This window comes from Castanea sativa, chromosome 6 (assembly GCF_040712315.1).
Source record: "Castanea sativa cultivar Marrone di Chiusa Pesio chromosome 6, ASM4071231v1".
Classification (NCBI taxonomy): domain Eukaryota; kingdom Viridiplantae; phylum Streptophyta; class Magnoliopsida; order Fagales; family Fagaceae; genus Castanea; species Castanea sativa.
The window spans coordinates 48,255,457-48,283,277 of NC_134018.1; the positions used below are offsets into that span (position 1 = coordinate 48,255,457).

A 27,821-nucleotide genomic window follows, 5' to 3' on the forward strand; every position below is an offset into this window, starting at 1 on the left:
GCCGTCAATGCTTTAACCATATAAAATCCCAAAATATAGATGTAGAAATTAAAAGGTTTATGGTGTTTTTACCATATGCACCACCATACTCATAGGTTACGAATAACAAAATGATAAACTTAAATCGATGACATGTAAAAATATAAGGATTAACTTTGAAAACTTGAATGAGTACAAATAAGATAAACTTTAATCCCCAAAGTCAACACCTTTCCATTTTTACTGCATTCCTATTTTGGGATTCTATTTTCCGTAAAAATTTGATTGGAATACATGCTAGCTTTTCTTGTAAAACAAGTTTTTCTTTTTAATAATTCAATTATTGCAATAATTTGGTTGCATGATAAATCAATTGATGACATGTAAAAAACAAAAAGGATAAACTTTTGAAAACTTAAATTAGTAAACAAAAAAGGATAACTTCATCACCCAATGATTATTCATAATTCATAGGAGTATATTTTAATCAACTTAGACCCAAAAACGTGATTTTTTTTTTTTAATAATTCATTTGTTGCAATAATTTGGTTGGAAGATAATTCAATTGATGACATATAAAATACAAGAGGATAAACTTTTGAAAACTTAAATTAGTAAACAAATAAGAATAAACTTCATCACGTAATGGAGAATATTCTAATCAGCTTAGCAACCAAAAAAAAAAACTATATCCTCAAGCTTAATTATCATATTAAGCTGTCAAGGTCATAATACTGAAATCTTATAGAGAAAGATATAGAAAATCATTCAAACGTGATGGAATGGTTTCTTGGGAAGTACTTAATCGAGATGGTGCTTTCACTGACCTATGTTATGCTCAAGTAATGTTGGCAATTACTATGTCTTTTCTTTGTTGCCAATTTTAGTGGGAATTCTCTGCTCAAGTTCATCCAAAAAGTCTTAGGAAAGAGAAATAAGTTCGCGGGGTTTGCAGCTTTATATATATGGTCCAAAATAAGAGAAGAAAAGAGTAGTTGCACAATGTTAAAAAGTTGCTCTCAAAATACATGGCTTTGGTGACAAATTATCTTTGAACAACATTATGCATATAAATTTTGAATGCCGACAAAAGGACTTGTATCATTTTATCTCTAGTGGACCGACCATGTTTTTGAATTGTTGCAAAAGGAGCTGAATTCTCGTGCATCAACCTGCATCATTTGCTATGATTGAGTTTGTTTTGTCCCACATAAGTCCAAGTTTGAGCAGATATTTCAGCTGACACTGATATACCCCAGAGTTGATAAACATGTCTGAGGTTGGAATAAAAATTTTGAAATCACATTTGCAAGCAGTACTGGTTCTTCTATGGCCTGGTACTGATTAAATGGACTGGCCTATGAAATTTCAAGAGCCTGACTGAAACAATACCTGGCTCACATCATGAGGAAGCTAAAATTGGACTAAGCAGTCTGTGAGACTTAGACATCATTAACAAAAATATTCTATTTTATTTGACTCTAAAATTGGACATGTTTTCTTTATGGATCTAAAATTGGACCTTTGAAACATATTTACAGACTGTTAGAATTTAGTACTCAATTGTCTTCCAAGGTCCTTGACCTTGAGGAAGCATCATCACCTTTCAATATGTTTTTCCTTTTTAGTTTTTACTACTAATAGTCTAATACTATTTTCTGAACCTTCACTAATTATACATTGAAATCCTCCTAAATAAATCCTAGTACTTCTATAGATGTCTCAGTACTAACAGACTGAAACATAGACTTCCCCATTCGCATGCTAAAAATGAAGGGATGGAAACAGAGATATAAATGGAAGATTTGAGGCAGAAATCTTCTGCAGGGTAATTCCATGGTAGCAGGAGTCGCAAGACTCTGACTTCACATGTTCCATTTTGTTGTAACCTTTTACTTAACATCATATTTGACAAAGATACAATCCGAAAACTTTATAATCTAAAACCAATTTGCACAAAGGGCTTGGTCCAAAAGTTGTTCAGCTGTGCTCACCATACATTGGGCTGTAAGAAAGAATTGTTGCCCTTGTCTACAGATTCAGAGGCTGTCCTTCACTAATGGCTGTTATGATCCAGACAATGTTATTGCAGATTCCACAGAAAAATCTTAGAAGTGAAGCGTTAGAGATACTGTCGTTTATGGGTTACAAATGTAATGGCCAAAGAGGCCCAAATACATTGTAGGCCCAATTAGGGTGAACCTAACTCTTGTATATACACTACTTATGGTTCATGGTATACACAGTTCATGATAGTAAAAATGTAGCCGCTAAGGGCTTCCTCCGTGAACATAGGTGGTCAAGCAAAACCACGTATGTCCTTGTTTTTTTCTCTATTGCTTCTGCTTCATATCTACATCAATTTTATATTATATATCTTCAAAATTTAACTAGAAGTAACAAAGGACTTTCTAGAACATTAAAAATTTCCATCATGCAAGTGTAGTCCAAACACAAACCTTTGAAAATGTAATTAATAATTATGAGCACAAACAACAGAAAGATCAACTTAGGCAGATTAAAACCAAGCATGTGGCAACATAAACAGGAATCAGTCAGGGAAGCGAGCCATGTAACTATGTAAGTAAAGGAAGACATTCATTGTCAGCGTTTCATTGCATTTATCTGAAAAGCTATGAAACTATCATCTTCTAAAAGGTCAGTCTATTGGCAGTCATGATCAAGATTGACTACTTATACAAGACTCAATGTAAGAAGAAAATTTTCTGTTTGTGGTAAAATACAAGAACTAACATTCTCAACAACAATTCATGTTAGAGGCTACCTCTTGCCAAACTATCTTCCACTTGGATCCCCCAACTCTGAGAATACTCCACTTGATGTTATTGTATCGGATTCTTTGTAGCTAACACTGTCAGCACCACCACCTTCAGCAGGTTCAATTTGGGGAACCCATTCTGGAATATCTGGAATATAATTTGCACTGTTCTCAGCCGAAACCATTTGTATAGAAGCCTCTTGAAGCTGAAGAGCATACTCCAAATTCCACAAGATGTCTCCCATTGTGGGCCTGTCAGTCCCATATTCAGCTAGGCACTTCTCTGCTGTTTCACCAAATTTTCGCAGGGATTCAAGATTAACAGAACCTACAAGATGGGGATCTATTATCTTCTCTAACTGCCCTCTCTTTTGCCAGTACATGGCCCATTCTGCTATGTTAACTTGTTCCCTTGGAAGAGAAGGGTTTATAGCTGGCCTAGCACATAGCACCTCCATTAGTACTACTCCAAAAGAATACACATCAGATTTTTCTGTGAGTTGTTGTCGACGAAAGTACTCAGGATCGAGGTAACCAAAGCTCCCCTTCACTGCTGTACTCACATGGGTTTGATCCAGAGTGGGGCCTAATTTAGACAATCCAAAATCTGCCACTTTTGCAGTGAGATTTTCATCAAGTAGTATGTTGGTTGTTTTAACGTCGCGGTGGATAATACTGTCCGCTGCTCCAGTATGAAGGTAGTGCAAACCTTTTGCAGCTCCAATGCAAATTTGAAGCCTTTGCTTCCAAGTTAGCGAGGGAAGACCTGAGCCATACAAGTGCTTACGAAGGGGACCGCCAGCCATGAACTCATAGACAAGGATCATCTCATCAAGCTCTTCACAGTAGCCAATAAGAGAAACCAGGTGTCTGTGACGGAGCTTGGAAAGCACCTCTATTTCATTTCTGAATTCAGTCAATCCTTGCTGGGATCTTGGGTTTCCTCGCTTTACTGCAACCACATCCCCATTTTCTAGCACTGCTTTATAAACCTTTCCAAAACCCCCCACACCAAGAACCAAGTGTTCATCAAAGTTCTTTGTTGCTTCACGAATCTCAGAGAAAGCTAGAACACGGCTGAGACTACGAGAATGTGCTGTTGAAGCAAAGCTACCAATTGAAACTTTGCTATCAGAATTTCCTACATGTGTAGCAAGTGGCAACCAAACTGAGCTCTGCTGCCTTGGCTTCTTTGGATGGCACAAATACAAGTAAAAAGCTGCTGAGATGAGCGCCAAAAATACAAAACCAATTGAAAAAGTAATTGCCAGCAGTGCCCACTTTTTTCTCTTGGGGGTCTTGGAATCAATATAATCTGGTCTAAGATTTCTGACAAGGCTGTCACTGGGATTGCTCATTTTCATTATCTCCAAACCATTTAGAATTGCATTGGTTGGGAAATACCTTAGATCGGGAGGACCTACTTGAACCAAAATCCGATTTGAGACCATTGAAACATTGGCAACAAAGTCTATGAAGTAAGCAGCTGACAATTCCATTGTTTTGCTTGAGATATCGAAAGAATCTAGAGCAGATTGATTATTAATATACACATTGAAAACCAAATTATGAAGACTCGAGCTAACAATGTCACAAAAATGCATCCTAATAAGATAGGTGAACATGGGTTCAACTTCAAATGCCCATGAGATGTTAAACCTCTGATCAGAGACATTTGCATCCGCCATTTCTTGTGCCGTTGCATAAACCCAATTGGGTGCAATTTCCACTGATACCCCATCAAGGTATTTGACCAAACTGGGATTAACTACTACATTCCGGGCTGTAGCAGCATTAACAAGAAAAGATTGATCTGGTTCCCATATCCTCCATTGTGAATCATTCTTAGGAGTTAGAAGTGGACCTCCCATGTTAATTCTATAAGCCGTCTCAAAAGCTACATGAGTGGGGATCTCAACTGCAGGCCCTAGTGGCACAGGCAATGCACTAGGAGGGAATTGCCCCTCAGCAATAGATACTACCTCTATTCCATTAATAAATGCAATTGAACCATTGAAGGGAGACAGGGTTAGCACCAACTTTTCTGAACTTGAACCACCCACCACCACCTGAATTGCATATTCCTTAAAAAGACAGGACTGTATGCCTGACTTGGAAAAAGAAAACCCATGAAGCAGCATAATTCCATTAGCCACAACTGAAAAAATTGCAGATTTCAAATTATAATGTGGATTCTCCACTGGACAAAAATGCAACCTAAGCCAATGGCGGCCAATCTGCTTAGTATTGATAGTGTAGGTAGAATTTTCTTTAAAAACCCGAGCAGAATTATAGAGAATTGAGTCATTAGACTTGCCTATTTTGTTTCCAGAAACCACAATGTGGGAATTTGGAGACAACCCAACATACTGATTCCAAGAATCAGGCTCAAAAACCCGGCCATCATCCAGTTTCAACGCCTTACTTCCACCACAATCAATCAAAATACTATATTTTGGAATAAAAGAAGCGCTTGTAATGACTGGAACATAAAGAACACATAAAATCCAGGTAAAGTACAAACAATTGGAATGACACATCTTCACGCATAATATCTGCTTAATCTAAACCAATATAGTGCAGAAAATGAAGATAAGAACGTACATTTGGATCACCCATCTCTGCATTCTCACTCAGTTCTTTATAATCATCCAGCTAGAACAATGTTGAAAGAGCAACTTGAATGAAAGAAGGCGTGCCTGTTTGTGTAAAAGAGACACAAACACAGTCACACAGAGATAAAGAGAAAGCTTATCACTGAAAAAGGAAAAGGTCAGCACGTTTGGGGTTAGCTAATGTGGGAGTGATAATGGTGATGCTCCTGTTTCCAAGATCTAGTTTGTGAGTCTCTAGGGACTCACAGTACAGGTGAGAGCTTTAAATATTATCTTTGTTTTCTTAAAGAAAACCAAAAAGAAATAAATGTAACATTGAAGTTTGCGAAGTAAAGAACAGATTTAACTGAACTTTTTGCTAGTTTGTTTCTTTCTATATTTCGCGGCAGTATGATTAGGTGCTTGAACTTGATGTTCCAGCCAAAAACAAAAAGTCCGGGAGTTATGATTAAACGGTCTAATTAATAAAGAAAATTTAAAATCGTTTTAGTTCTAGCGGTGATCAGTGATTCCTTTTATAGGCCTGGCCAATGAGGAGAGATCAAGGAATTCTAGAGTAGTTGAATTGCATTCATTACATCTCCCCAACAGACAACAAATTACATATTTATATCCCTATGAAATCACATGACATGATATAATATTGATTGGTGCATGTCCGTACTAATTTTACTTTATTCTTTTAGTAATGTTATCAAACTCAACAAATTTCATAGTAAATTTTATGACAGCTAAAGATGATAGATTGTGATTGATATAATATCATTTTATAATTGTCAATTATATTACCTTTATTATACACCAGTATAATTCAGATAATAGTAATATTTATATGCACAATTGATGTATATTTAAAATATAGAGTATAACAAAAGATGAAGGCTCATTATATATGATATTACTCTTACCTTCCTCTTTCTTTTGATGCTAGTTGGTCTAAACAAAAGTTTGCTTTATGGTAGATGTGCTTGCACTTTACCTGCCAGCCTCTAGCTAGGAGGTCCTTACAACGGTGAGACTGTCATATAAAATTGATGGACTAAGAGAAAATCCATTTCGAGAATAATGTCCGCATAATCCTTGTTTCACATAAGTGTCAATCTCACTCTTATTGTCCAAATTAATATAAGGATTTTACTATGTGTGCCTTAAGGATACACAATAGTATATTATTTTTTTAAAAAGCTCTATCGAGAATTGAAAAAGTTTTACAACTTTTTCAATTCTCCATAAAATATTTTCATAAATGAATGTCTTAATGGGTGTTCTAAGGTCATGCATTAACCGAACCTTTAATATAATTACCTAAATGGAAAATGTTTTTCTTTTCCCTTACAACAAGTAAGAAAGGATTGAGAATTCAAATCTAAGTTCACCTTTATGAGATAACCAAGTAACACTACCAAGTTACAACTTACAAGTATCTTAACTAACATGGAAATTGAATTATACTAATCATAGAATGACTCACTTATCTGTATCAAAAAGAAATTAAATTGATAATTTTTACGTTGTGTATCGCAGAATTTCTCCCTAGACCCTAATGTTAGAATTTATAAATATGGATGTTAATATTAAAAAAGTGATTAGTATTTTTCTTCCATAAACGCATGCAAACAAAAAGTTAACCAACTGTACGCCTGTAAGTTGTAACTAATAAGAAATTCATTAAGGCCTTAAAGGGCAGCGTAAAAAGCTTCCCTAGGGAATATAAAACCTCTAAAATATTCTTTACTAAAGCAATGATCAGTAGATTTTCTGTTGACCAACTCGATTGTTCTTGTTCCTTCCTAGCCAAAGAAAACAAAAATATTAACCAACTGCACTGGTTCGATTATGATTTTTTCAGTTTCTTAATGATCTTTTGTCTAGTGGAGCCCTTTGTCTTTTGCACACTTCTCCCAAAGTTTAGGCTATTATTATTTTTTAATATATTTACAAAATTTTATGACATCTCTGGCTCCTCTCAAAAGGGCAATTGGCATCTCTCTTGATTTGTGAATCCAAGATGCAACATATATGTGCAATATACCAATAAAAAATCTTTAAAATCTAGAACTCTATAGCCCATGTTGATTAGTTTTTCCAGCTTCCAGTGACTTTGATTCTAAGTTAGAACAACCCCGTGAGCTTAATCACATGCACCACTTAATAAATGGGGAGTGAATAATGCCTTTTAATATGAGTATGAGTTTGAGATCTATATTTTTTAATAAATTAGAATTTCAAACAGGTATTCTCAATTTAAATCTATTTTGAGAGAGACTAAGATAAACCAAATTGACTGAATGACCAAAATAGACTGAAGTGAACCGAGTAGGATAGAAATTACTAGAGTGGACCAAATAAACCGAAATGAACTTAGGTAGGCCTAAAAGGCAGAAATGGATTGATGCGGGCTAAACTAAACAAATGGACTGAATGGATTAAAATGGATTGAGGTGAACTGAACTAGATCGAATGGGACAGAAAAGATTGAAGTGGACCGAAATGGACTGAATGGACCAAAATAGACTGAGGTGGATTGAACTAGACAGAATGGGATAGAAAAGAGTGAAGCAATAATAAACACTACGCTTTATCTTTTAGATACTATATAAATATAAGTATAGATTGGAAATTAAATTATTAAAAAAAATTGACACCAAAACTTGCCTTACTGTGTGACATTGTACTAAATTAAAGTTCAAAATTGTACACCAAGACCCAAAAATAAAAGTACAAAATTGTACACTTTTGGAGTCCTAAGTTTGGAGAGATTTTTTATTGTGATCTCTCTTGTTTGATTTCATTTTTATATCGGTCATGCCGTGACTTAATAAACATCACTTATTTGGAATTTAACTGTCAAACTACTAACAAAAACTGACGGCATGACCAATACAAAAATGGAATTAGACAAATTTTGAAATGAAAATGGTCAAGAACAAAATAACCCAAACTCTAAAGACTAGAAGTGAATTTTAGTCCTAGTTTGAAAACCCCTTGCTAGTTTTTTTATACCACACACATGGAATTTATTCATATAATAGCTTGGTGTGTGTGGGACAGATGGCTATACACACTCGAGAGGAGTGAAATACTAAAAAGAGTCTGAATACCATCATTTGTTAAGCGGTAAAAAAAAAAAGAATTCTAGAAGTAAAAGAGGGTAGATCCGGCTATTCTACTGGGCTGGGCTGGGCCACGTTAGGCATGCAGGACTTAGGCTTTTTCTCCTTCTTTCTTCTTGGGCTAAAGCAGGCAGGACTCATGCACTGCTAGCCCAGTCTGGAGTCTGGCTTATCCCCCTAAAATTAAGCTCTCCCACTCACTAGGCTCTGTATCATCCACTAAGAAAAGGAAACACAAGTCCAAGCTCAAGCTCGTAACCATCACAAAAGGACAAGCTACATTATCCAATAGCCACTTTATGAGAAGCTAGAACTGCTTCTCTTACTAGTTGAATATGGCTGTGTCCTCACTATCATTGAGCTGGGTTTCAACCACTTCATCCAACAAAGTCAGTGCATGAGTTTCTTCTTCTCTAGTCTCTTAACATTCTTTTATTCAGATTATACATGCATGTATCTCAACATAAAGTATTTGGTTTTGTGCAATATGCATCATTTTCCAGTTGAATTTGCCTCACTCCAACGACTTACCTAGAGAAACCGCATTGTCTTCACGTAACAACACCATCACATGCTCAAGAGAGACAGCCTCCAGTGATGAAAGTAAGTCACCCACCTGAATTCTATTCACACTTTTCAATCTTGTGCATGATTGCATATTTGCTTCACAGACATGCCTATTTGGAAGATTCTTTACTCATCAAAAATTGCCTTCGATAACAAGGCGTTCTATGCTTTGTGAGAGTTTAGTTATGGTGTTGTCCTAAATTAAACTTTCGATGGCATGGTCCACTTGATGTTTCATCCTAATCAGTGAGTAAACTATCAGTTTTATCTTGGAGAAATGGTAGACCCCTGGCTTTTTTTCAAGTAACCAGGGTTAGTAAGGATTAGGTAGGCCTTGTGTTCTAATCATCCAGAAGATTTTTGTTTTTTTCATTAATAGCAATAGAAATATTAATGATAATTGCTAGTATAATTCCATTCCGTTTAGATGAGTTGCACTAGTCTATAATTGATGACAAGTGCTCTCCAATGCTTAGGTGAAACACATGATCACTTCAAAAAATTCTTTAATGGGTTGTTAAATTGTTATCATATCCTTGTTCTAGACTATGATTGGATTTCATAACATTATGAACTTTTATGTCTATCATGTCATGAGCCCTGATCCTGTTGAATTTTAGGTCATTGCAAGAGAAGGCTGCTATTATTGAAAGTTGGAGCACTGACTGCTAGTTTACTCCCTGCACGTTCCCTTTTAGCTCAAGGTATCATGGTTGGTAGTTACTTTGTTTGACTTTATAACTCTATGTTAATATTAACTTGATATTGTATCATGCTCTGCAGAAATACCAGCAAATTATCGAGCTTTTGTTGACTCTGAAGATGGGTATTCTTATGTTTACCCCTCAGAATGGAGGGTAAGAAAATTTCATTAGGGCAATGATACTCTCACATCCACTTTTATGTTTTAAATGTGGACATTTTATTTTCGGCTTTTAAAATGTGTATATAAGCGTATTAATTGTAGATATTGTGTAAAATGAGTGAGAGAGAATACTTTCCCATTTCATTAAGTAAGGAAGACTGAACTTTGTCTGTAGAGGTAATTTTTATTTGTCTCTTGTTCAGGAATTTGACTTCAGGGCGCATGATTCTGCTTTTAAGGACAAATTTATGCAATTGCATAATGTTAGGGTGAGATTTATACCAACTGATAAAAAAGACATCCATGATATGGGCCCAATGGAAGAGGTAAGGAATTGCAATTTTTGTGAGTCCATTTTTTTAGAGGACTCTAAATGGTCTTCACCAGTTACCATGTTTTTAACAGGTAATTTACTATTTGGTGAACCATGTGTATGCTGCACCTAATCAAGTAGCTGATATAATTAACACGCAAGAGGTTTGTATCTTCCTCTTCCCACTACCTCTCTAAAGAAATATTCCTTTGTCTATGACTCCAGAATGTCCAGGAAAGATATAATTTCTCTCCACTGGATGCAGAAAACCGTTGATGGGAAAAATTATTACACCATTGAGTTCCAACTTAGATCTCCAAATTTCTCTACTGTTTCTTTTGCAACCATAGCAATTGGAAATGGTAAGTGTCCTATCATCTAGAAGTATCATAATCATAAATGTTTCCATTTCCGAACTAACATCATGCATCTTATCTCATTTCTCTCTAATGTCATGAAAGAAATTACCATTTAAAACATTTATCATGGATGTAAAAAAGAACCTAAAATCAATTGAAACATTTTATTTTGTGTATATACACATATACACTATTGGGGAGGTAAGTGCATTGAGATAGAAATGAGAGAAGGAAGTTAGTTCTAGAGTTTTAGATTGGGAAAAGTACCCCATGACCATCATGACATAAACAGTCACTCACAATAATACTGTTTCTTTAATGTTCTGCTTCGCTGTTTTATTTGTGTTACTACATCATTACGCATCAATCGTATTCGTTACCAGACTAGCGAGGTTATTGATCTTGCAGAAAGCTCACCAAAAGTTGCATCTAGCTTCACTGGTCTGGGAAACTGAGAAGTTCAAATTGTAAAACACCTGTGTCATTTGAAAAGCAAGCCAGTGAATGATGTAGAAAGGAATATAGTCTTACATTTACCTTAGGCTGTCACATTGTAGAATTGTACCAGAAAAATCAGAGAACTGACTGAAAAGGCTTTCCCCCAAAAACAAAAAAAGGCAGCAACTCCAATTAGCCCCAACACAAGTGAATGATGAATAGCAATACTAATGAATCACAACATAGCAATTTAACACCAATGGAAGTGGAAAAATCACTCCTGTAAAATGCTATCCTAAATAAATCATAAACAACTTTCTCTTTGTACAGGAAGATATTACACTATGATTGTCGGAGCAAATGAAAGGCGTTGGAGAAGATATCGCGATAGGCTTAAAGTGGTAGCAGACTCTTTTAAGGTGCTTGACATCTGAAATACTGTTGGAGAGCTGGCAATCTCAGCATGTGAATGTTAATTTATTTTTCCTTTTGCTTAATTGTTAATTTACGTTATGTATATATTAAAGAAAAAGAAATAGCTTCATACAAGTATCATAATCTTCATCATAATTATGTGATTAATTATTTCATTTGAGTTTCACAAAATAATGTCTTATTTTGCAACTGCCCCAATGTACATAACATGGTAAATGTTCTCTGCAAAATTAAAGCTTCATTTGTTGTGCAGATGGTGAGGGTTATATTACCACAATTCCTTCAAATTAAAGATTCAATCGAGCAAATCAATAGTTTGGACGGACATTGCAAATTGAATGGAAGATTAGGGTGGAAAATGTTATTTGCTCTTAAGTAAAAGACAAACTACTTCAAATTATAGTAAAAATGAGAAGATACATTACTTCATTTTTTATTTTGCTTGAAAACGTGGTCAAAAATTGTAAAATACACACTAAAGAGACTCTTTTACTTGTTTAGTGTCCTAAACTAGTTGATTTTTATAATATCGTATGAATTAAATTAAGAAGAAGAAGAAGAAGAAGAAGAAGATAAGTATGCTTAAATTTAAATTATTATATAAGGTGAGATTTTTTTTTGAGGAAATATAATGCATTTTATATTCAATTATTATATAAGGTGAGATATTTTGTAAATAATGTAATTTGTAATTGGAATTTGTTTCGTACTAATCCTTTCAAACAGTTCATCTTCTATACGTCTTGAATAGCTTAAAAAGGAAGTAAATGTTCACCTATATTAAAAAAAATATACAAGACTTTAATAACATAAAATAAATGTAATTTTATTAAGAATCTACCAACCTTAGTGACATAATTGTCAATAAAACTACTCATCTTTCTGCACAAACCTCTCCTCCCAAAACATCTTTAAAGTGGACTGAATGAACTGAAATATACCTAGTGAACCAAATGATCCGAAATGGACCAAGTGAACTAAAATGCTACGTTGATCTAGCTCAATAAAAACGTAAAAACATAACAACTGTAAGTGCACAATTGCACCTGGACCCAAAGACAATTATGGGCTCAGGCCCAATGAGCCTTAAATAATGGAATTTGTAGAGTATGGGCTGGAAATCTAGATTAGAGATACTGAGAACTTGATAACAAACTATGGTGTGCAAACACTTGTAAATAATGAATGATAATTGCAGATGGACCTCCTCGGACGTGAGCCGAGGACTACTTCTGTATTATTTCTCTTTCTTTCTTAAATATTACAATTCCTTTCTTTTCTCCTAGTTACAGACTGCCCCCCCTAAATTCTTCTTCCCCTGATACTTTATCCACGTGTTGTTCAAATCCCCTCCCCTCTAGATATTTCTTCTCTTAGTGCCTTTGAATAGTAACCAGAAGTTTCAGTTCTACTGTTCAGGGGTCACTTCCCCATTAATGCGGCCAAGGAGGTAGGTGCAGAGTCTTTAATGTGGAGGTGACAGCCTTTGCTCATGATATTTTTCTAACACCGGTGTATCTAGAAGGTTCAGGGTTTCCCCCTCTTAACCAACAGTCTTTCCGGAATTCTGCCTTGACCTTCGTAGTGAATCTCCGAGTTTTCTTGGGTCTGTCCGAGAAGAAACTCACCCTCGGATGTATCCTCGGACCCTCGGCGTATGGGCCGATTCGTAGTACTAACAAATTCTTAGCTCAAGAACAGATTGACCCTCCTTGCTAGAGTCCAAAGGCCCAAATGCCCGCTTGGGTCCTTTTACTCCCCACAACAACAATAAAAGCATAACAACAATATTAATATATTATAGCCAGAGGGCTTTGTAGTTGAATTGACACCTCTTCATGTACAAAGTGCTTAGAGGTTTAGGAGGGAAAGAACTTGAGTTGCAGGGTTAGCAACATGTTGTAATTATCTCTCAAAAAAATATTAATATATTATATAAATATAGACCAGTCACAATTCACATCAACAGATTTTTTAAAAATTCGTGAATAATTTGTGTTGCAAGACTTTTTGCAATTGAAAAATTAAAAAAGGACCAGAGACGTAATTATAAGAGTGGGCTAGGGTGAACAGACAACTAATGTAGACTGCAATATTGGGATGGTTGGAAGACAAGCTAAACCTGAAGGATAAGAACCACCTTTGGGTGGTGTACAGCGTAAACCACACCTCATAGATTTAACGAAAGAAAGATTATTGTTTCAGACTCTCTTGTACACTCCGTCCGCACTTTCTCACCGAGTATCTACATTTTTCCAGAATATTCACATTTATTGCATGATATGTATCAAGAGTGTATAAAGTAAGTGTGAGACAATCAAATCCCTTGAGAAAATAAGACATGTTTCGACATCATAAAAGTAGATTTGATATAAAATTAGTCTTTATTATTTTTATTTTCAGCTATGAGGGGGAAAAAGGCTATAGAATTCACTCCAAATCTGTACACAAAACTCTAGGAGTTTATGCCAAATGAGGCTGGACACCAAACGCCAAATCACATGCTCAATGCTCCAAGTACAGCACAAGTCAGCAAGTGATAATCAGCCAATTCACAATTACAGAATCTAACAACGGGAGCTTCATGGCATATTTTTACTCGTGGGAGCAAACAGGCAAAACTGAATAGCTTGTAAATTATCAGTATTTATTTACAAAGGTTACAGCTTTTTTTCCTCCTGAACTTTCTACATTTTTCACAATGGAAGTAAAACTTATAAGAAAAATAAATTCGTCATCGAAGCTAGAGAGAGAGTTTCACTAAAAATGTAAAAAAAAAACCACACCTCAGTAGAAAAACTAGAATTAATTCCAACCCACTTCCTGCTTGAAAAGCAAATCAATATACCATGGAGACAACCAATCTAGCGATGCTTGTCTCCAAAAGAATAAGCATCCAGCCCCGAGAGCACATCCTCCTCAAAGGCCAACCCACTCCAAAAACCCTACTTCTAAAACCTACTTTTGCACAACGTATCTAGCACTGCCGCCACTGCATACTCACTGCCCCTGCCATATAAACAATGTTATCAGCCTCAACAGTCTCATTCTCCCTGCCCACTCTGGAGACTCCACCATAATTCTCAAGGAAACAACCATCGGTATAGATATCACAATGATTCAGATTGAGCAGAATGAGAAGATAAAGGGCCAAACCCAAACAATCACAAAATCCATTCTAAACAAGTCGGTGCTGACGCAAACCTTTTCCGAAATGAGGTTGCATCAAACGGACATAAAGACCATTCTTTGCCACCAAAGAATCATGGCTCCCTTCCTCTACAATTCGCCCCCCATTTAGAACTACAATGTTGTCCACATGCCTCATCATTGCAGCCCTGTGGGCTATCAGAATGGTTGTTTTATTCCCCATGATCAATGTATCTAGAGCTTCCTGCACCACCCGACTTGACTCAGACTCAATGGATGAGCTTGCTTCATCTAATAACAAGATGGGTGCGTTCTTTAGCACTACCCGAGCAATTGCAATTCTCTGTTTCTGTCCTGGAGTCAGATCCACACCCCTCATTCCCACATGTGTGTCATAACCATGAGGCAAGCTGCTGATGAAATGATGTGCATTTGCTATTCTCGCAGCCTCTTTCATCTCAGCTTCACTAGCATTGTGCCTAGCATATATAATATTTTCCCTTATGGTTGTTGAGAATATAATTGGTTCCTGCTGAACAAGACCTAGGTGGCTCCTCAACCATCTCAAATTATAAAGTTTCAAATCTCGTCCATCCAGTAGTACTTGACCAGCAACTGGATCATAAAATCTCTGAATCAAAGAGATTATGGTACTCTTTCCAGACCCTGAAACTCCCACAACAGCTACAGTTTGCCCCCCATTCACTTTAAGACTGAAATTGCTCAACACCAACATTTCTGGGCGAGTGGGATAACAAAAATCGATATTTTTCAACTCAATGGTTCCATAAACATTAGGTGGCTTTAATGCTATGTTATCATCTGGTTCAATCTTAGGCACTCGATCTATGATCTCAAATACTGAAATAAGAGATTTACGTCGTTTAAGGATGTATGGAGCCAATCCAAAAGGCTCCACCAGTGCAAATGTAGCAAAAGAGAAAACCATATACTCCTTGAGAGCAGTAGGTAGGTCCATATATTTGTACCTTACAGAGTATGCAGTGTACCAGAGGAGAAGGGCATTACAGGCAAAAAGTAGAAACTGTGAAAAGCCAAATGCAAAACCTATGGCCATTCCATGAAGGAAACTCTGCTTGAATATTTTCTTCAGTTGCAACCTATAGAGCTCCATTACCTTGTTACCAGCACAGAATGCTACAACAGTGTATATGTTTCTAACTGCATCTTCAAGGACTAAAGATGCCTTCCTGTGCATCTCCTGGATACCCCTCGAAAACCCAGCAAGCCATAATTTCTGCGTCATTTAAATAGGAAGCTATTAAGGATTTGGGCGCAAAATATTCAGATACATTAGTACTTCATTATCAAAAAATGAATAAGTGAAAGCGAATCATATAAACAAAACTTTTGCATCTACAGAATACAAATATATTAGACCAGCAGATATTTCATAAATCCAGGCACATCAGCAAGGTTAATAAATTGACTAAACGATCATAAAAAAGTAGATCCAAATATAAAGACAATATAGCTATTAGCTAAAAACAACATTGACCCTTTTTTGGGTCACCATAAGGCTATATAGAGTTGGCAACTGTGTCTAAGACTAGGAAAAAGCACCTCCTTATAGATCAAAGAATGTATAAAATCAATTCTTTTTAATAGTAATTAGAAAAACAAATATAGTTTGCTGTGTGTTTGTGAAAATCAATTAATGAAATGATGCATACACCAATAGTTATTCAGCCCCGCACTGCAAGGGTGTGCATGCAAAAGCAAATACATGTGTGAGGTGCATACATTGTTTTTGTAGGATGGATGGATAATATGGGACGATAATTATTGTGGTCACTATTGTCTGATTACAATTAGCTAGCTGAGCGTGTGTGAAGTGGTTTTACGTGGACGAGTCAGTGGAGTTGATGCACAGGCATCTGTTGTGGGACCCCTACGAACCAATTGGTTTTGGATTAAATAACGCAAAAGCCTAGTTTATTTTATTTTTATTTTTTTCGATAGATTCGATAGGATTTGAATCATTGGCATCCACTCCATGATCATTACTCTTTATCATCAGGCCAAGACACTAATTGGCCTTTTTGAGGTCCCTTATTCAACAACAAGAGACTTAACTAGTTGAGCAGACTGGAACCTACAAAAACTTTAAATGGAATTATTCTTAATGCCTATTCTTGAGTTTAGGTTTTAGTGATTTCCTTCTTAAGCATTTTATAATCACCTTTATGTTCATGTCATGAACAAGTCATTACTTGTAGCCATTGAAGATTACGAAAATATGAGGTATTCCTATGCAAAACAAACAGAATTTCAGTGATTCAATATAACAGTGAAAAACATACAATCAATCAATATATATATAAAAGTAGAGACCTCATGTGAGAAAGCATAAGGTTCTGCTAAATGGCGCATTTTATACAAAGAGAATTAAAATATTCTCAAATGTCACATTAGAGATAAAAACGAATTAAATATTGTTTTTTTTTTCAATGTTTCAAGACTTCTCTAATTAAACAATAAATATTCTTTGTATCATTTAGTTCAATATTTCAAGACTTCTCATCCCTCACACATACACATAAAACTCTTTGCATTTTAATTCACCATTTTCATCTCTTGCACTTCGACCCTTTTATATATACCTACCCATAGCCCTTCATATCATCTCATCTCATATAGATACAGACCAAAAACGATATCATTTACCTTCAATATTTGACAACACCTACCTAGCTCTAAAATTATGTCTCATCTAACTCTAACCCGTATATTGAGTGACAACAGCAATTACAATTTTGATGTTAAGGTTGAACATTGTGAATTTGTAGGTTTTGTAAATGAAGTGATTAATTGTAAATGTTTGGGATGTGTATTTTTTTTAGAATTAAGGAAAAAGAGAAAAACATATTAATATCAACTTTTATTCTATAATATTCCTCCAAAGTTTCTTTTCCCCTCATTACTTCAATTAAATAATTATAATGGATATATGTGCAATTTATAATTGTTTTTTATGATGAACTCATTACTAATAAAGTTTTATAACAATTATGCTATAATATATATATATATATATATATAACATTCTTCAAAACCATCTTACATAAAATATTACAATATTATTCGTGCATCGCACGAGTAATTTACTAGTTTTTAATAATAACAATTTCAATTAAAATAAAAAACTTTTCTGCATGCAGATCTTTTTCCGCTAAAAAACAGAGCCCAAAAGTAAAGCTCCTCGAAGCTGATGAAAACAATAGATATATGCAACATGGACTGATTAATGAATTTATTATTTATCAGAAATATAAATTTGGGATCACAACTGAACTATCCGTACAGACCTGTGCAATAGCGGAAAGAGTGAGAATTGGCAGGGTTGCCAACGCCACAAGTGCTAATCGCCATTGCAGCAACATCCCAATTAGAACAGCCACAATAACAGCAGCACTGTCCTGTATAAATATGGAAAGCCTGTTGCTAAAAGCAGCTCGCACAAATGTAGCATCATTTGCCAAGCGCATGGATAAGGTGTCAGCACTGTTTTCCTCTTCATCAAACCATCCAACTTCATTGCGCAACATTGCTGTCACATGGAATAGATAAGGTTATATGAATAAACACAATTCTGTTATCTAAAGAAAACTACTAAAATAGTAAGGAAAGAGTCATGCACCTGAGAACATCATTCTACGCACTCGTTCAGTCATCTTCTCCCCCATTATACCAAAGTAGAAGTGCTGCAAGAAATTGGCAACCACTGTCACCACACCCATGCAGGCAATGATCAAGCACAATTTGTTTACTTCATGCCCCAAGTGATGACGTTCTTCAACATAGTATGCTGTGACTATCAGTGCAATAACATAAGCAAGAAGGGGATTAAAAGATCCGAAGATAGCAGCACCAGTGCTTCCTAACACAGCATAAAGCCACTCTGCAAAACTAAGTTCTGCCAACCTCCAAAATGATGGTGCTTCCCGACTCCGTGTATTTTTTGCTTCCTTCACTTTCACTGGAGTATCCCCAGATTGACTATGCGGTCGACTAAAAGTCTGTGAATGGGAACGTTCATTTTTGGGATCAGATGTCAAAAGGGGTGAAACAGGGGATTCAGGATCTGAACCATTTGATGTTTGTCGATGTGCAGCCTGTACATCAATCTTGGGTAACTCTGGTAGTCTCATTTCAAAACTATCCTGCCTTCTGATTGAAGGTTCCTTATCTGCTGCATCCATAGGCTGACCATTTTCCAGCATCTTCTCTGGTGGTGGGCTCCTAGCTTTGGGTGATTCCTGTGAGTTAAAGGTGCTGTCTGAGGACCGGAACATGCCAGAAGCTCTTTGGAGGGAGGGTGATTTGACCATTTTAGGAGATGATGGTTCTTGGAAGCTATTACTTGCTGAAGAATCCTTTTCAATTTGGAAAGCTGCAGTCTCCTTGTAGTTTCTCAATGGAATCCTGGATGTAGCGTACATAAACAGCACCAATTTAGATTGCAACTTAGGAAAAAAAAAAGGGGGGGGGGGGGGGAATTTAACATCCTGGCAAACAAGTTCAGAAGAAACAAAAAATATATTTCCTCACAACAAAACAACATGCTTAAACAAATTACTGCCAGGTAGTCACCCAGAATGCTCCATGCCAACAAATGCATATTTGCTTTTGTATTATACCTCCTAGGAAGTTTCGCAGCCTCTTCGCATTTGAGAAGCTCTGCATAAAGGCCATCCAAGGTTAGTAATTCATCATGTGTACCCATTTCAACAAGTTGACCCTCTTCCATAACAGCTATGTAATCAGCATTCCTTATAAGACTAAGCCGTCGAGCTATTATTATTGTTGAGCGTCCCAACATGAGGAGATCTAGAGCCTCCTGAACAGCTTTTTCAGCTTCAAAATCAAGTCCACCAGTAACTTCATCAAGCAGAAGAATTGACGGATTTAGAAGCACTGCTCTAGCAATAGAAAGTTTTATTTTCTGCTCTTCTGTTAATGCTAATCCAGCCCTACCCACCTGAAAAGAAACTGAGTTATTTAATTTAATGAACAAAAAATGATCCCGACAGTGCCAAGAAACATTGATTGGAGTTAATAAATGAAGATTTTGTCTTTCAAGTTTACCTGTGTATCATATCCTTTCCCAAGTGAACTAATAAAAGTATGTGCATGTGCTATTTTAGCAGCTTCTTCAATTTGATCGCAGGTAGCATCCCTCCCATAAGCAATATTGTCTCTTATACTCAAACTTAGCAAGGCAGGTTCCTGGGTAACTAGTCCTATTTGGCTTCTTAGCCATTCCAGTTTCAGGTTCTTAATATTTTCCCCATCCAAGAGAACTTCTCCTGCACCACAGAATATTAAAACCATTGGAATCTGCAAGCATACTGTGGATTTCAATGGGACCTTGCTGAGATATCATGTGCAAGATTGCAAGAGGAGAGGTATGTGACCACTGTACCCCACACAAAACATGCACACACCCCAAATAAATACAAAACAAAAAGGAAATTAAAATTAAGACCATCATACCTAATGTAGGATCATAAAACCGCTCCATAAGTGGGATAATACTGCTTTTTCCAGAGCCATTTCTGCCAACAAGTGCCACTGCTTTCTTAGCGGGTACAGTGAGGTAAAACCCGCTCAAAATAGGGATTTCAGGACGAGAAAGATAGCTGAAATATACATTCCTAAACTCGATATTTCCATGCACTGAACCTGGGGTAGTTCCATCTTGATTAGCTGCAGAGGATGATCGGCTTATCATCTCAAAAAGTCTATAAGCAGCAATTCGCCCTTGGTCAAATGAATAGAAGTTTGTTGCAGCTTGATTCAGCCCACTATTAAAGACAGAAAAATGACATGTAACAAAAACAGTAAAAATGATCATCACAACCAAGAAAAAAAAAATTTGAGAAAGACTTACAGGCCACTTAAAATTATAGCAAATAGAGCTGTTATAATTTCACCACCATGAGCTTTTCCATGTGTAATTAGGAACCTTCCAACCCACAGTTGTAAGGCACAAGAACATATTGCAAGCCCATACGTAAATCCAAGACCAAGTCCTTGCACGAGGCTTATTAATATACCATACCTCAGAGTTGCTTGTAGTGATGTTGCATAAGAATACTTTGCCAATGTTTCATTTGTAAATGCATATAACGTCCTAATGTAGGAGACTGCCTGCATGATTTCAGAAATTACTTACACTTCAGAATACTGGCATTAAATGCTTTACCAAAATGACTACAATTATAATTCAAAATTGTTCCTAAGTTGAACAAAATACCTGCCACTTCGTAAAAGAAATTTAAAGAAGTAAGAAGTCTCACCAATTCAACAAATACAATTCAACAAACACATGATGAAAGTACTGGCCAACAAAAGAACAGAAAGGTGTTGCTTGTTATGTTCTTGGAAAATAATTTTCAGAAAACAGCTTTTGAAACACAACAGTTGTGACTTTGAGCATTGATGTTAACAAGAATAACCTTCCAAAATCGGCTTTTGAAAACACATTCATAAATGTGCTTTCATACTGTTTATTTTTAAGAAGAGACAACTGTTCTTGGAGAATAGAACCAAATAGGCACTTTGCTTCTATAGGTAATTCCCAAGTTGCTCAGGAAAAGATGACCCCACAAGTTGTTCTATCACCATCAGTCAATTATATGATCTACCCAATACAAATACATAGATGATGATAATAATAATAATAATAAACCTTAATAAATGCAGAAAATATTTATAGAAATAAGTTTGTAGAGATCATTTAATAATTATAGTACATACACACAGTCTTATAAGCATTCAATTTCTCCTCATCCATAGCTTTTTTTTTCAGACATTCCCTGAGAAGCACCCAAAGGAGCTACACATAGCCAGCAACTCTAATAGGGTTTAAAAGGCAAAGAGAGCCTACTTTTTCTTCCTTTTTATTATTATTATTTTTTTTTTTAAAATCAACCTAGTAATAGTTAGATTAGAGCTGTGCAGAATTGGCAATTGGAATTTTCGTAGAATTTCATGGATATAGTTTATAGTGTATCAGTAAATGGCAGTGGGGAGGATAAACTGTGCTGGAAACCAGATAAGAACAAGGGATTTACAGCGAACAGTTGCTGCAAGATTCTACTTGACAATGATGATCTTCCTTTCCCTTGGAAGAGCATATGGAAATCAAAAATTCCTTCTAGAGTTGCTTTCTTTATTTGAACTGCAGCTTTGGTGAAAATCTTGACAACTGACAATAATATGTGGCTTTTAGATGGGTGTTATATGTCTAAATGAAATAGGGAATCAGTTGGCCATCTCTTACTTCACTGTCCTATTGCTACAGAATTGTGGTCTATGGTGTTTGGTTTATTAGAGTTTGTTGGGAGTTTGCGGGTAGCTGCCCAGCATTGTTTGATGTGGTGTATAGGGAGAACCGGAGTTTTGAGGACTCACAAAGAACTATAGCTGATTTCAAATTACTCTTCTTTAGAATGTTGTAGGATAGGATGTCAGCTTTGCACAGTCTGACTTTATGTTCTGTTTTTTATTTAATAAATTCGTGTAATTTCTGTGTTTGATTGTATGGTCCCCAGATGTATACTCCCTCCTCTATACTTGGGCAAATTTTTTTTTTTTTAATATATCAATAAAATTGCATTACTTGACAAAAAAAGAGTCAGAAAGAGGCTCTATTAAGGACACCATTGGTAAAAACACAGTAAAGCCATCCCCCCCCCCTCCCCCCCCCCCCCCAAAAAAAAAAAAACTAATTGCAGCAAACTTGATAAAGAGATAAAGTCAGTAATTTCTATAAATGAAATAGGGAATCAGTTGGCCATCTCTTACTTCACTGTCCTATTGCTACAGAATTGTGGTCTATGGTGTTTGGTTTATTAGAGTTTGTTGGGAGTTTGCGGGTAGCTGCCCAGCATTGTTTGATGTGGTGTATAGGGAGAACTGGAGTTTTGAGGACTCACAAAGAACTATAGCTGATTTCAAATTACTCTTCTTTAGAACTTTGTAGGATAGAATGTCAGCTTTGCACAGTCTGACTTTATGTTCTGTTTTTTATTTAATAAATTCTTGTAATTTCCGTGTTTGATTGTATGGTCCCCAGATGTATACTCCCTCTATACTTGGGCAAATTTTTTTTTTTTTTTTAATATATCAATAAAATTGCATTACTTGACAAAAAAAGAGTCAGAAAGAGGCTCTATTAAGGACACCGTTGGTAAAAACACAGTAAAGCCATCCCCCCCCCCCCCAAAAAAAAAAAAACTAATTGCAGCAAACTTGATAAAGAGATAAAGTCAGTAATTTCTATAATTGTTGCAGAGGCAGGAGAGTGTATTGCCTGAGCCTAAATTTCAGATGCTCGCACACAGAGAGAAGGGGACTAGGGATATGAGATGTAGTGAAGTTTTCATCACTAAACCAGAAAGCATGTCAGTTCAACAGTGTTATCTGACAAGAATCATGCATCGAAGAAGGTTCCTAGAGGTCTCTCAAAAGAATCTTAATATAAAATCTAGATAAAAAAAAATCTAAAAAAAAGAGTAATCATCACCAGCAAAAGAGAACCCAAATCTGAAAATTTTACACATTGGTAATAGTGAGAGGAGAAAACAAAAGAGTAGCATGTTAGAGTAGAAAAGCAAGCGACAGTTGAGCATTAATGTCATTATTCGGTGTAGAGAAAACAGAAAATATCAAAGATTCACAAGAGAGGGTATTCTCAGCCCCCACAAAATCTCTCTCATACTCAGACAACCAGATTCAAAACAAGGCGGGATATCAAGTTGGAAATAAGGTACTGTTTCCATTGAGCTTTGGGTGTTGAATTAGTTGCAACATCCACATTTATTCTTCTTTCACAAGAGAGGGTATTCTCAGCCTCCACAAAATCTCTCTCATACTCAAAAGACCTGATTCAAAAGGTGATGGGATAACACGCTGGAAATAATTTCCATTGAACATTGGGTGTTGACTCAGTTGCAACATCTATATGTATTCTTCTTTTAATATATGTTTGGTAAGTAGCCCTGGAAATTATATATATTTTTTAAAAGATTCATGTGGCAAAGTGATTGGTATGATGGTATCTAATCTAAGAAACAGCTGCAGACACATTCAGACCAGTGGCTCCACAACTTTAACAGAATCTGCAATGGAGCAGATCTTATAACACAATGAGTAATCTGAACCAAAATTACAAAAATAAACACAAAACACACTCTTATGGCATACAAGTTGTTATTAAACTTTGAAAGGCCAGATATTATAGATTTCCTCATCTTTTTTGGGGTTTTTTTTTTTTTTGGGGGGGGGGGGGGGGGGGGGCTGTTAAGTGGGAAATAAAAGCAAAATATAAATAGACCTGTTCAGCAATGCTAGCTGCTTCAGCATATGCATCTTGAATATTCTCAGCAAGCCTGTGAAGAAATATATTTGATATTCCTCCAGCAGCTACAATGAATGGACCAGTGCCTAATGTTATGAGTGCAATCTGCCAACAGTTGACAAATCCAATAACAAGACCACTGAAAAATGTAGCCATATTATGAATATAATTTCCAACCTGTATCATCAGAGGCCAATAAACAGATTAGACAAAATAATGCATGCAGAGAAAATCATTATTGTAAAGAGAATTCACTGAACAAAAAAAAAATACATGCGAGGCAATTTGTTAAATCTTAACTTACTTTTTCACTAAGAGCAGATTGAATAAGTAGCACATCACTCAATACTTGACTCACAATGTCCCCATTGTTCCCATAAGTATCAAAAAAACTCATGTCTTGGTTAAGTAATACTTGCACGTACTTTGACCTGATGACAGCAGTCTGCCTTTCCCCAGTCAAAATCCAGCATGAAACCTCTATTACACAGAACAAGTTAATATTGAGGGCAGCAAACATGATACAAAAGCAGGAATAACGTAATGACTAATTCTGATAGATAATTTACCAATCCAACCAGCACCGAAAACACCCACAGCAATATACAGGATTGTTAAAGTAAGCTGCAGCAAAACAATAGAATAGTCCATGAAAATAAGCTCATATCTAGAATTCTAGTTCACATATGAAAGAATGAACGATATTTTCAACTTCTAAATCGCGAAGAGAACTAACCAAATAAGGATGGGTGAAACACAAAATATGCCAATGATAATAACAGATGGCTGTTACTTAAAACAGAAAGAACAGGAAAAGCATGGCAGGAGAATCTAAGCCCCAAAGAAAATCAAAATCCAACTATTTGTTAATAGAATTTTCAGCCACAGAAATGATTTTTCATTTTTTATGGCTAAAAAGTGATAATATGGTCAAGTAAGATACTTTTTCTTTCAGATGGAAACTTCAGAACTAAAGGAACCCCACAAGTCATGGACCTGAGTCATACTAAAAAATAAAAAAAAAAAAAGGTCATGGACCTGAGTTGCATTTGCAGTTTACATGTATCGTAGTCATTTTTATAATATTTTGACTGAATAATATTGCTAATTACTTTTAGGCCATCACTTCACAGGGAAATGAAAATCCATGCTACATGGATTTTTTTATTAAACATTTTCCCAATGATTAAATACAACTAAATTAATTTTATGTATCTTTCTTAGTTAAACCCTTATAATTTTCATTAAAAAGGGGGGAAGGAGAAAAAATATAATAATAACTTTATAAAGAAGAGAATAATTTAGGCAAAAAAGAAATAGTATATGCGTTTACCCTACTCCAGCCCCAAAATAAACAATAACAACAATAACAAAGCCTTAGTCTCAAATGTTTTGGGCTGTGGATCCTCAACAAGATGTCTAGCCCCAAAATAAAGATGCTAACAACATATAGTACCCTAATTGACAAACAAACTCAATCAAGAAGCCATTAAGTGGTTAGCCAATTCCAGTAATGAACAAAGCACAAGTGTAACAAGATGTCACTCTCCAAGTAGATTTATGACCACCAATTCTGTCCTCACATAAAATGCTATAACACTCTCATCATTATTTGAAAACCAATCAATATATCAGACTGGCACAACATCCTCCCTCTGAACTACCAGTTCCGTAAGCATTCTCTGTTCTTCGTAGTGAAGAAATGTATTTGGAATCTGAATAAAAAAGAATGTTGAATTTTTCAAATAAGGTACAATTTTTAACGCCAAAAATGGTTCTTCAAATGGCAAAAGACCTTAGGTGCAAACCGCCAATGAGCTCTGGCTCAAATGGCATCTCCTCTCCTTGTAATGTGTAATTACCAATATTATAATAATAATTTTAAAGAAAAACTCCCTAGGTGCAAACAAATAATAGCCCATCCAAATATCTGATAGTCACACCTTCTAGAGATTGTAGAATATTAAACTGATAAATGATAATAATACAACAAAAAGATTTGAGAACTAAGAACAACATTCAATATGATCAATATCTTTCTATTTCAGCTCACATAGTGGGCCTTCGATGCCAAATGAGTTCTTCAAGAACCTTTTTTTTTTTTAATAATAGAAATTGAATTGAATAAAAAAGAACCCCTCACAGCCTCACTACACAAAAAGTATACTAAGAGAGCGTCCTTCAAAAACCTCTTGAAAGTCAAGTGCCAAATGCATCTAGTAAGCTTGTTCTAGTCCATATTGATCTAGGCCTCCCTCTAAGTGCAACATATACGTAGCAAATGGCAACTTTAGCATTTTAGTGCCAACCAAAAAAAAAGTACCAACTATACTCATCTAAGCCCAGGTAAAACTATTCAGCTAAGTTGCCTTAACACTATTCAATTCTCGAAAACAAAACAGCGGGAACACAAGACTCGAAGAACAAACTTCAGCAATCCTTTGTTCTCTTCACTAACAAAAGATTGATGTTAAAGCAGTGAAGTCACGCAAGCCCTTCGTTTTCCTTCATATATAAGGAATGAATTGTCGACTTTCAGGCTAGGAACGTCTCGTAACGAAATTCACAGAGCCATAGCAATCGTAATCCGTACCAAACCGATTCTTCGCAAAGTAATAGAACAGTATACAATACATTAAAAGCAATAAAATAAACAAATAAATTAAAACAATAACCTAAAATAACTCAGCAACAAAAACTATGAACTTCATAGTTACCAATCAAATAGCATAAACAAATAAATAAATAACCAAAATTTTGAATTCCTTATTCAATATTTCGTCAAGTTAGCTAAACACAATTAGTAAAGTTCAGCTAAGTTAAACCTAATAAAGCTCAACAAAAACCCTAATTTGTTCTATTTCACCAAAAAAACTAATGTGTAGCTCCAAAATTAGGGTTTCGGAAACTGTAAAGAAGAGCCCAAACAAAAAAAAAATTTACCTCTTCAAGCTTATCGAGCTGTAGTTGACGATTACCATCATTGTGAGGACGGATAATGAGGACGTGGACGATCTTCGCGAAGTAGTGAAGGTAAACGACGAGGGCGGTGCCGTGAGCGGCGGCGGCGAAGGAGCCGACGAACATGAGCGCCCAGTCGAGGTTGTCAGCGCAAGCGAAGAGCCTGGAGAAAGGCACGGCGGCCGGAGGCGGCTCGATCTCCTCGGGCTCGTCGATCTCGTCCTCCTGCTCGACCTGCTGCGCCGCCGCGTCCGCGCTCTGGTCGAGGTACGGCGACGGAGACTCGGGCGGCTCCGACACCTCCGACACTGGCGTTAGCGGTTGTATGTGCGGCGGGGACCACCCGAACAGTCCCCTAGAGATCATCATCCTTCCCACACCCCACCCCTAACACACACACACACACACACACACACTCTCACACGCGCACACGCACGCACGCACACCAAAAAAAAGACACACTATCTAACTCAGTAAATCTTATCTGAATCGCTTTCCCTCTAAATTTAGCAGATCTGCTAAATTTAGAGGACTGATTGATTTCTCGAACGCACAAATATTTTCTTTTCAAAAAAATTGAAAATTTCTTCGCGTTTTTTTATTTCTCTCTCCTAAAAGCAGCAGCAGCAGCAGCAACAACAACCACTGCAACAACAACAACGAAGAAGAAGAACAAAGAGGAATGAGAGTCGTGACTCGTGGCGGGTGGGTTTGTGTGACTCAGTCAAAGAAAGAAAGCGGAGAGGGAAAGAGAGAGAAAAGATTTTGAGAGGGTGGAATTTTTGACTCACCCATGGGGACACCAAAAAGTCTCTGAAACTCTCTCTCTCTACCCCTCTCTCTTTTTTAAATAAAATAA

General features: G+C 36.2%; 3 protein-coding genes across 4 annotated transcripts; 1 reads left to right on the forward strand and 2 right to left on the reverse strand.

The window, feature by feature from the left end:
• Positions 1-2,530: 2,530 nt before the first annotated feature.
• Positions 2,531-5,586, reverse strand: LOC142638731 (receptor-like protein kinase THESEUS 1). Its single transcript, XM_075812801.1, has one exon. The coding sequence runs from the start codon at positions 5,296-5,298 to the stop codon at positions 2,776-2,778; it is 2,523 nt and encodes an 840-aa protein (XP_075668916.1). The 5' UTR covers positions 5,299-5,586; the 3' UTR covers positions 2,531-2,775.
• Positions 5,587-8,685: 3,099 nt separating this feature from the next.
• On the forward strand, positions 8,686-11,863 carry LOC142638869 (photosynthetic NDH subunit of lumenal location 1, chloroplastic). Of its 2 annotated transcripts, XM_075812935.1 has the most exons (9): positions 8,713-8,875; positions 8,990-9,089; positions 9,674-9,757; positions 9,837-9,910; positions 10,122-10,244; positions 10,324-10,395; positions 10,497-10,593; positions 11,359-11,447; positions 11,717-11,863. In XM_075812935.1, exons 1-9 carry the CDS (start codon positions 8,822-8,824, stop codon positions 11,840-11,842), a joined length of 819 nt encoding a protein of 272 aa, XP_075669050.1. In that variant the 5' UTR covers positions 8,713-8,821; the 3' UTR covers positions 11,843-11,863. The 2 variants fall into 2 exon arrangements, with proteins under 2 accessions (XP_075669052.1, XP_075669050.1); XM_075812937.1 differs by lacking the exon at positions 11,717-11,863 and having other exon boundaries at positions 8,686-8,875; positions 11,359-11,634.
• Positions 11,864-14,055: 2,192 nt separating this feature from the next.
• On the reverse strand, positions 14,056-27,740 carry LOC142639023 (ABC transporter B family member 20). Its single transcript, XM_075813111.1, has 11 exons — positions 26,945-27,740; positions 24,571-24,625; positions 24,306-24,481; positions 23,978-24,178; positions 20,528-20,787; positions 20,131-20,441; positions 19,723-19,943; positions 19,275-19,615; positions 18,275-19,059; positions 17,943-18,184; positions 14,056-15,871 (listed from the first exon to the last, which is right to left on the reverse strand). The coding sequence occupies exons 1-11, from the start codon at positions 27,329-27,331 to the stop codon at positions 14,642-14,644; spliced, it is 4,209 nt and encodes a 1,402-aa protein (XP_075669226.1). The 5' UTR covers positions 27,332-27,740; the 3' UTR covers positions 14,056-14,641.
• Positions 27,741-27,821: the final 81 nt, after the last annotated feature.

Excerpts from the sequence above, each read along its gene's own strand:
- LOC142639023 (XM_075813111.1), bottom strand. The coding sequence starts at position 27,331 with ATGATGATCTCTAGGGGACTGTTCGGGTGGTCCCCGCCGCACATACAA. Across the intron at positions 24,626-26,944 it reads AGCTCGATAAGCTTGAAGAG|CTTACTTTAACAATCCTGTA; the intron begins GTAAATTTTTTT and ends GTTTTGCTGCAG. Across the intron at positions 20,442-20,527 it reads GCTATAATTTTAAGTGGCCT|TGGGCTGAATCAAGCTGCAA; the intron begins GTAAGTCTTTCT and ends TGTCTTTAATAG.
- LOC142638731 (XM_075812801.1), bottom strand. The coding sequence starts at position 5,298 with ATGTGTCATTCCAATTGTTTGTACTTTACCTGGATTTTATGTGTTCTT.
- LOC142638869 (XM_075812935.1), top strand. The coding sequence starts at position 8,822 with ATGGCTGTGTCCTCACTATCATTGAGCTGGGTTTCAACCACTTCATCC. Across the intron at positions 9,911-10,121 it reads TTTACCCCTCAGAATGGAGG|GAATTTGACTTCAGGGCGCA; the intron begins GTAAGAAAATTT and ends TCTCTTGTTCAG. Across the intron at positions 11,448-11,716 it reads TGGTAGCAGACTCTTTTAAG|ATGGTGAGGGTTATATTACC; the intron begins GTGCTTGACATC and ends TTTGTTGTGCAG.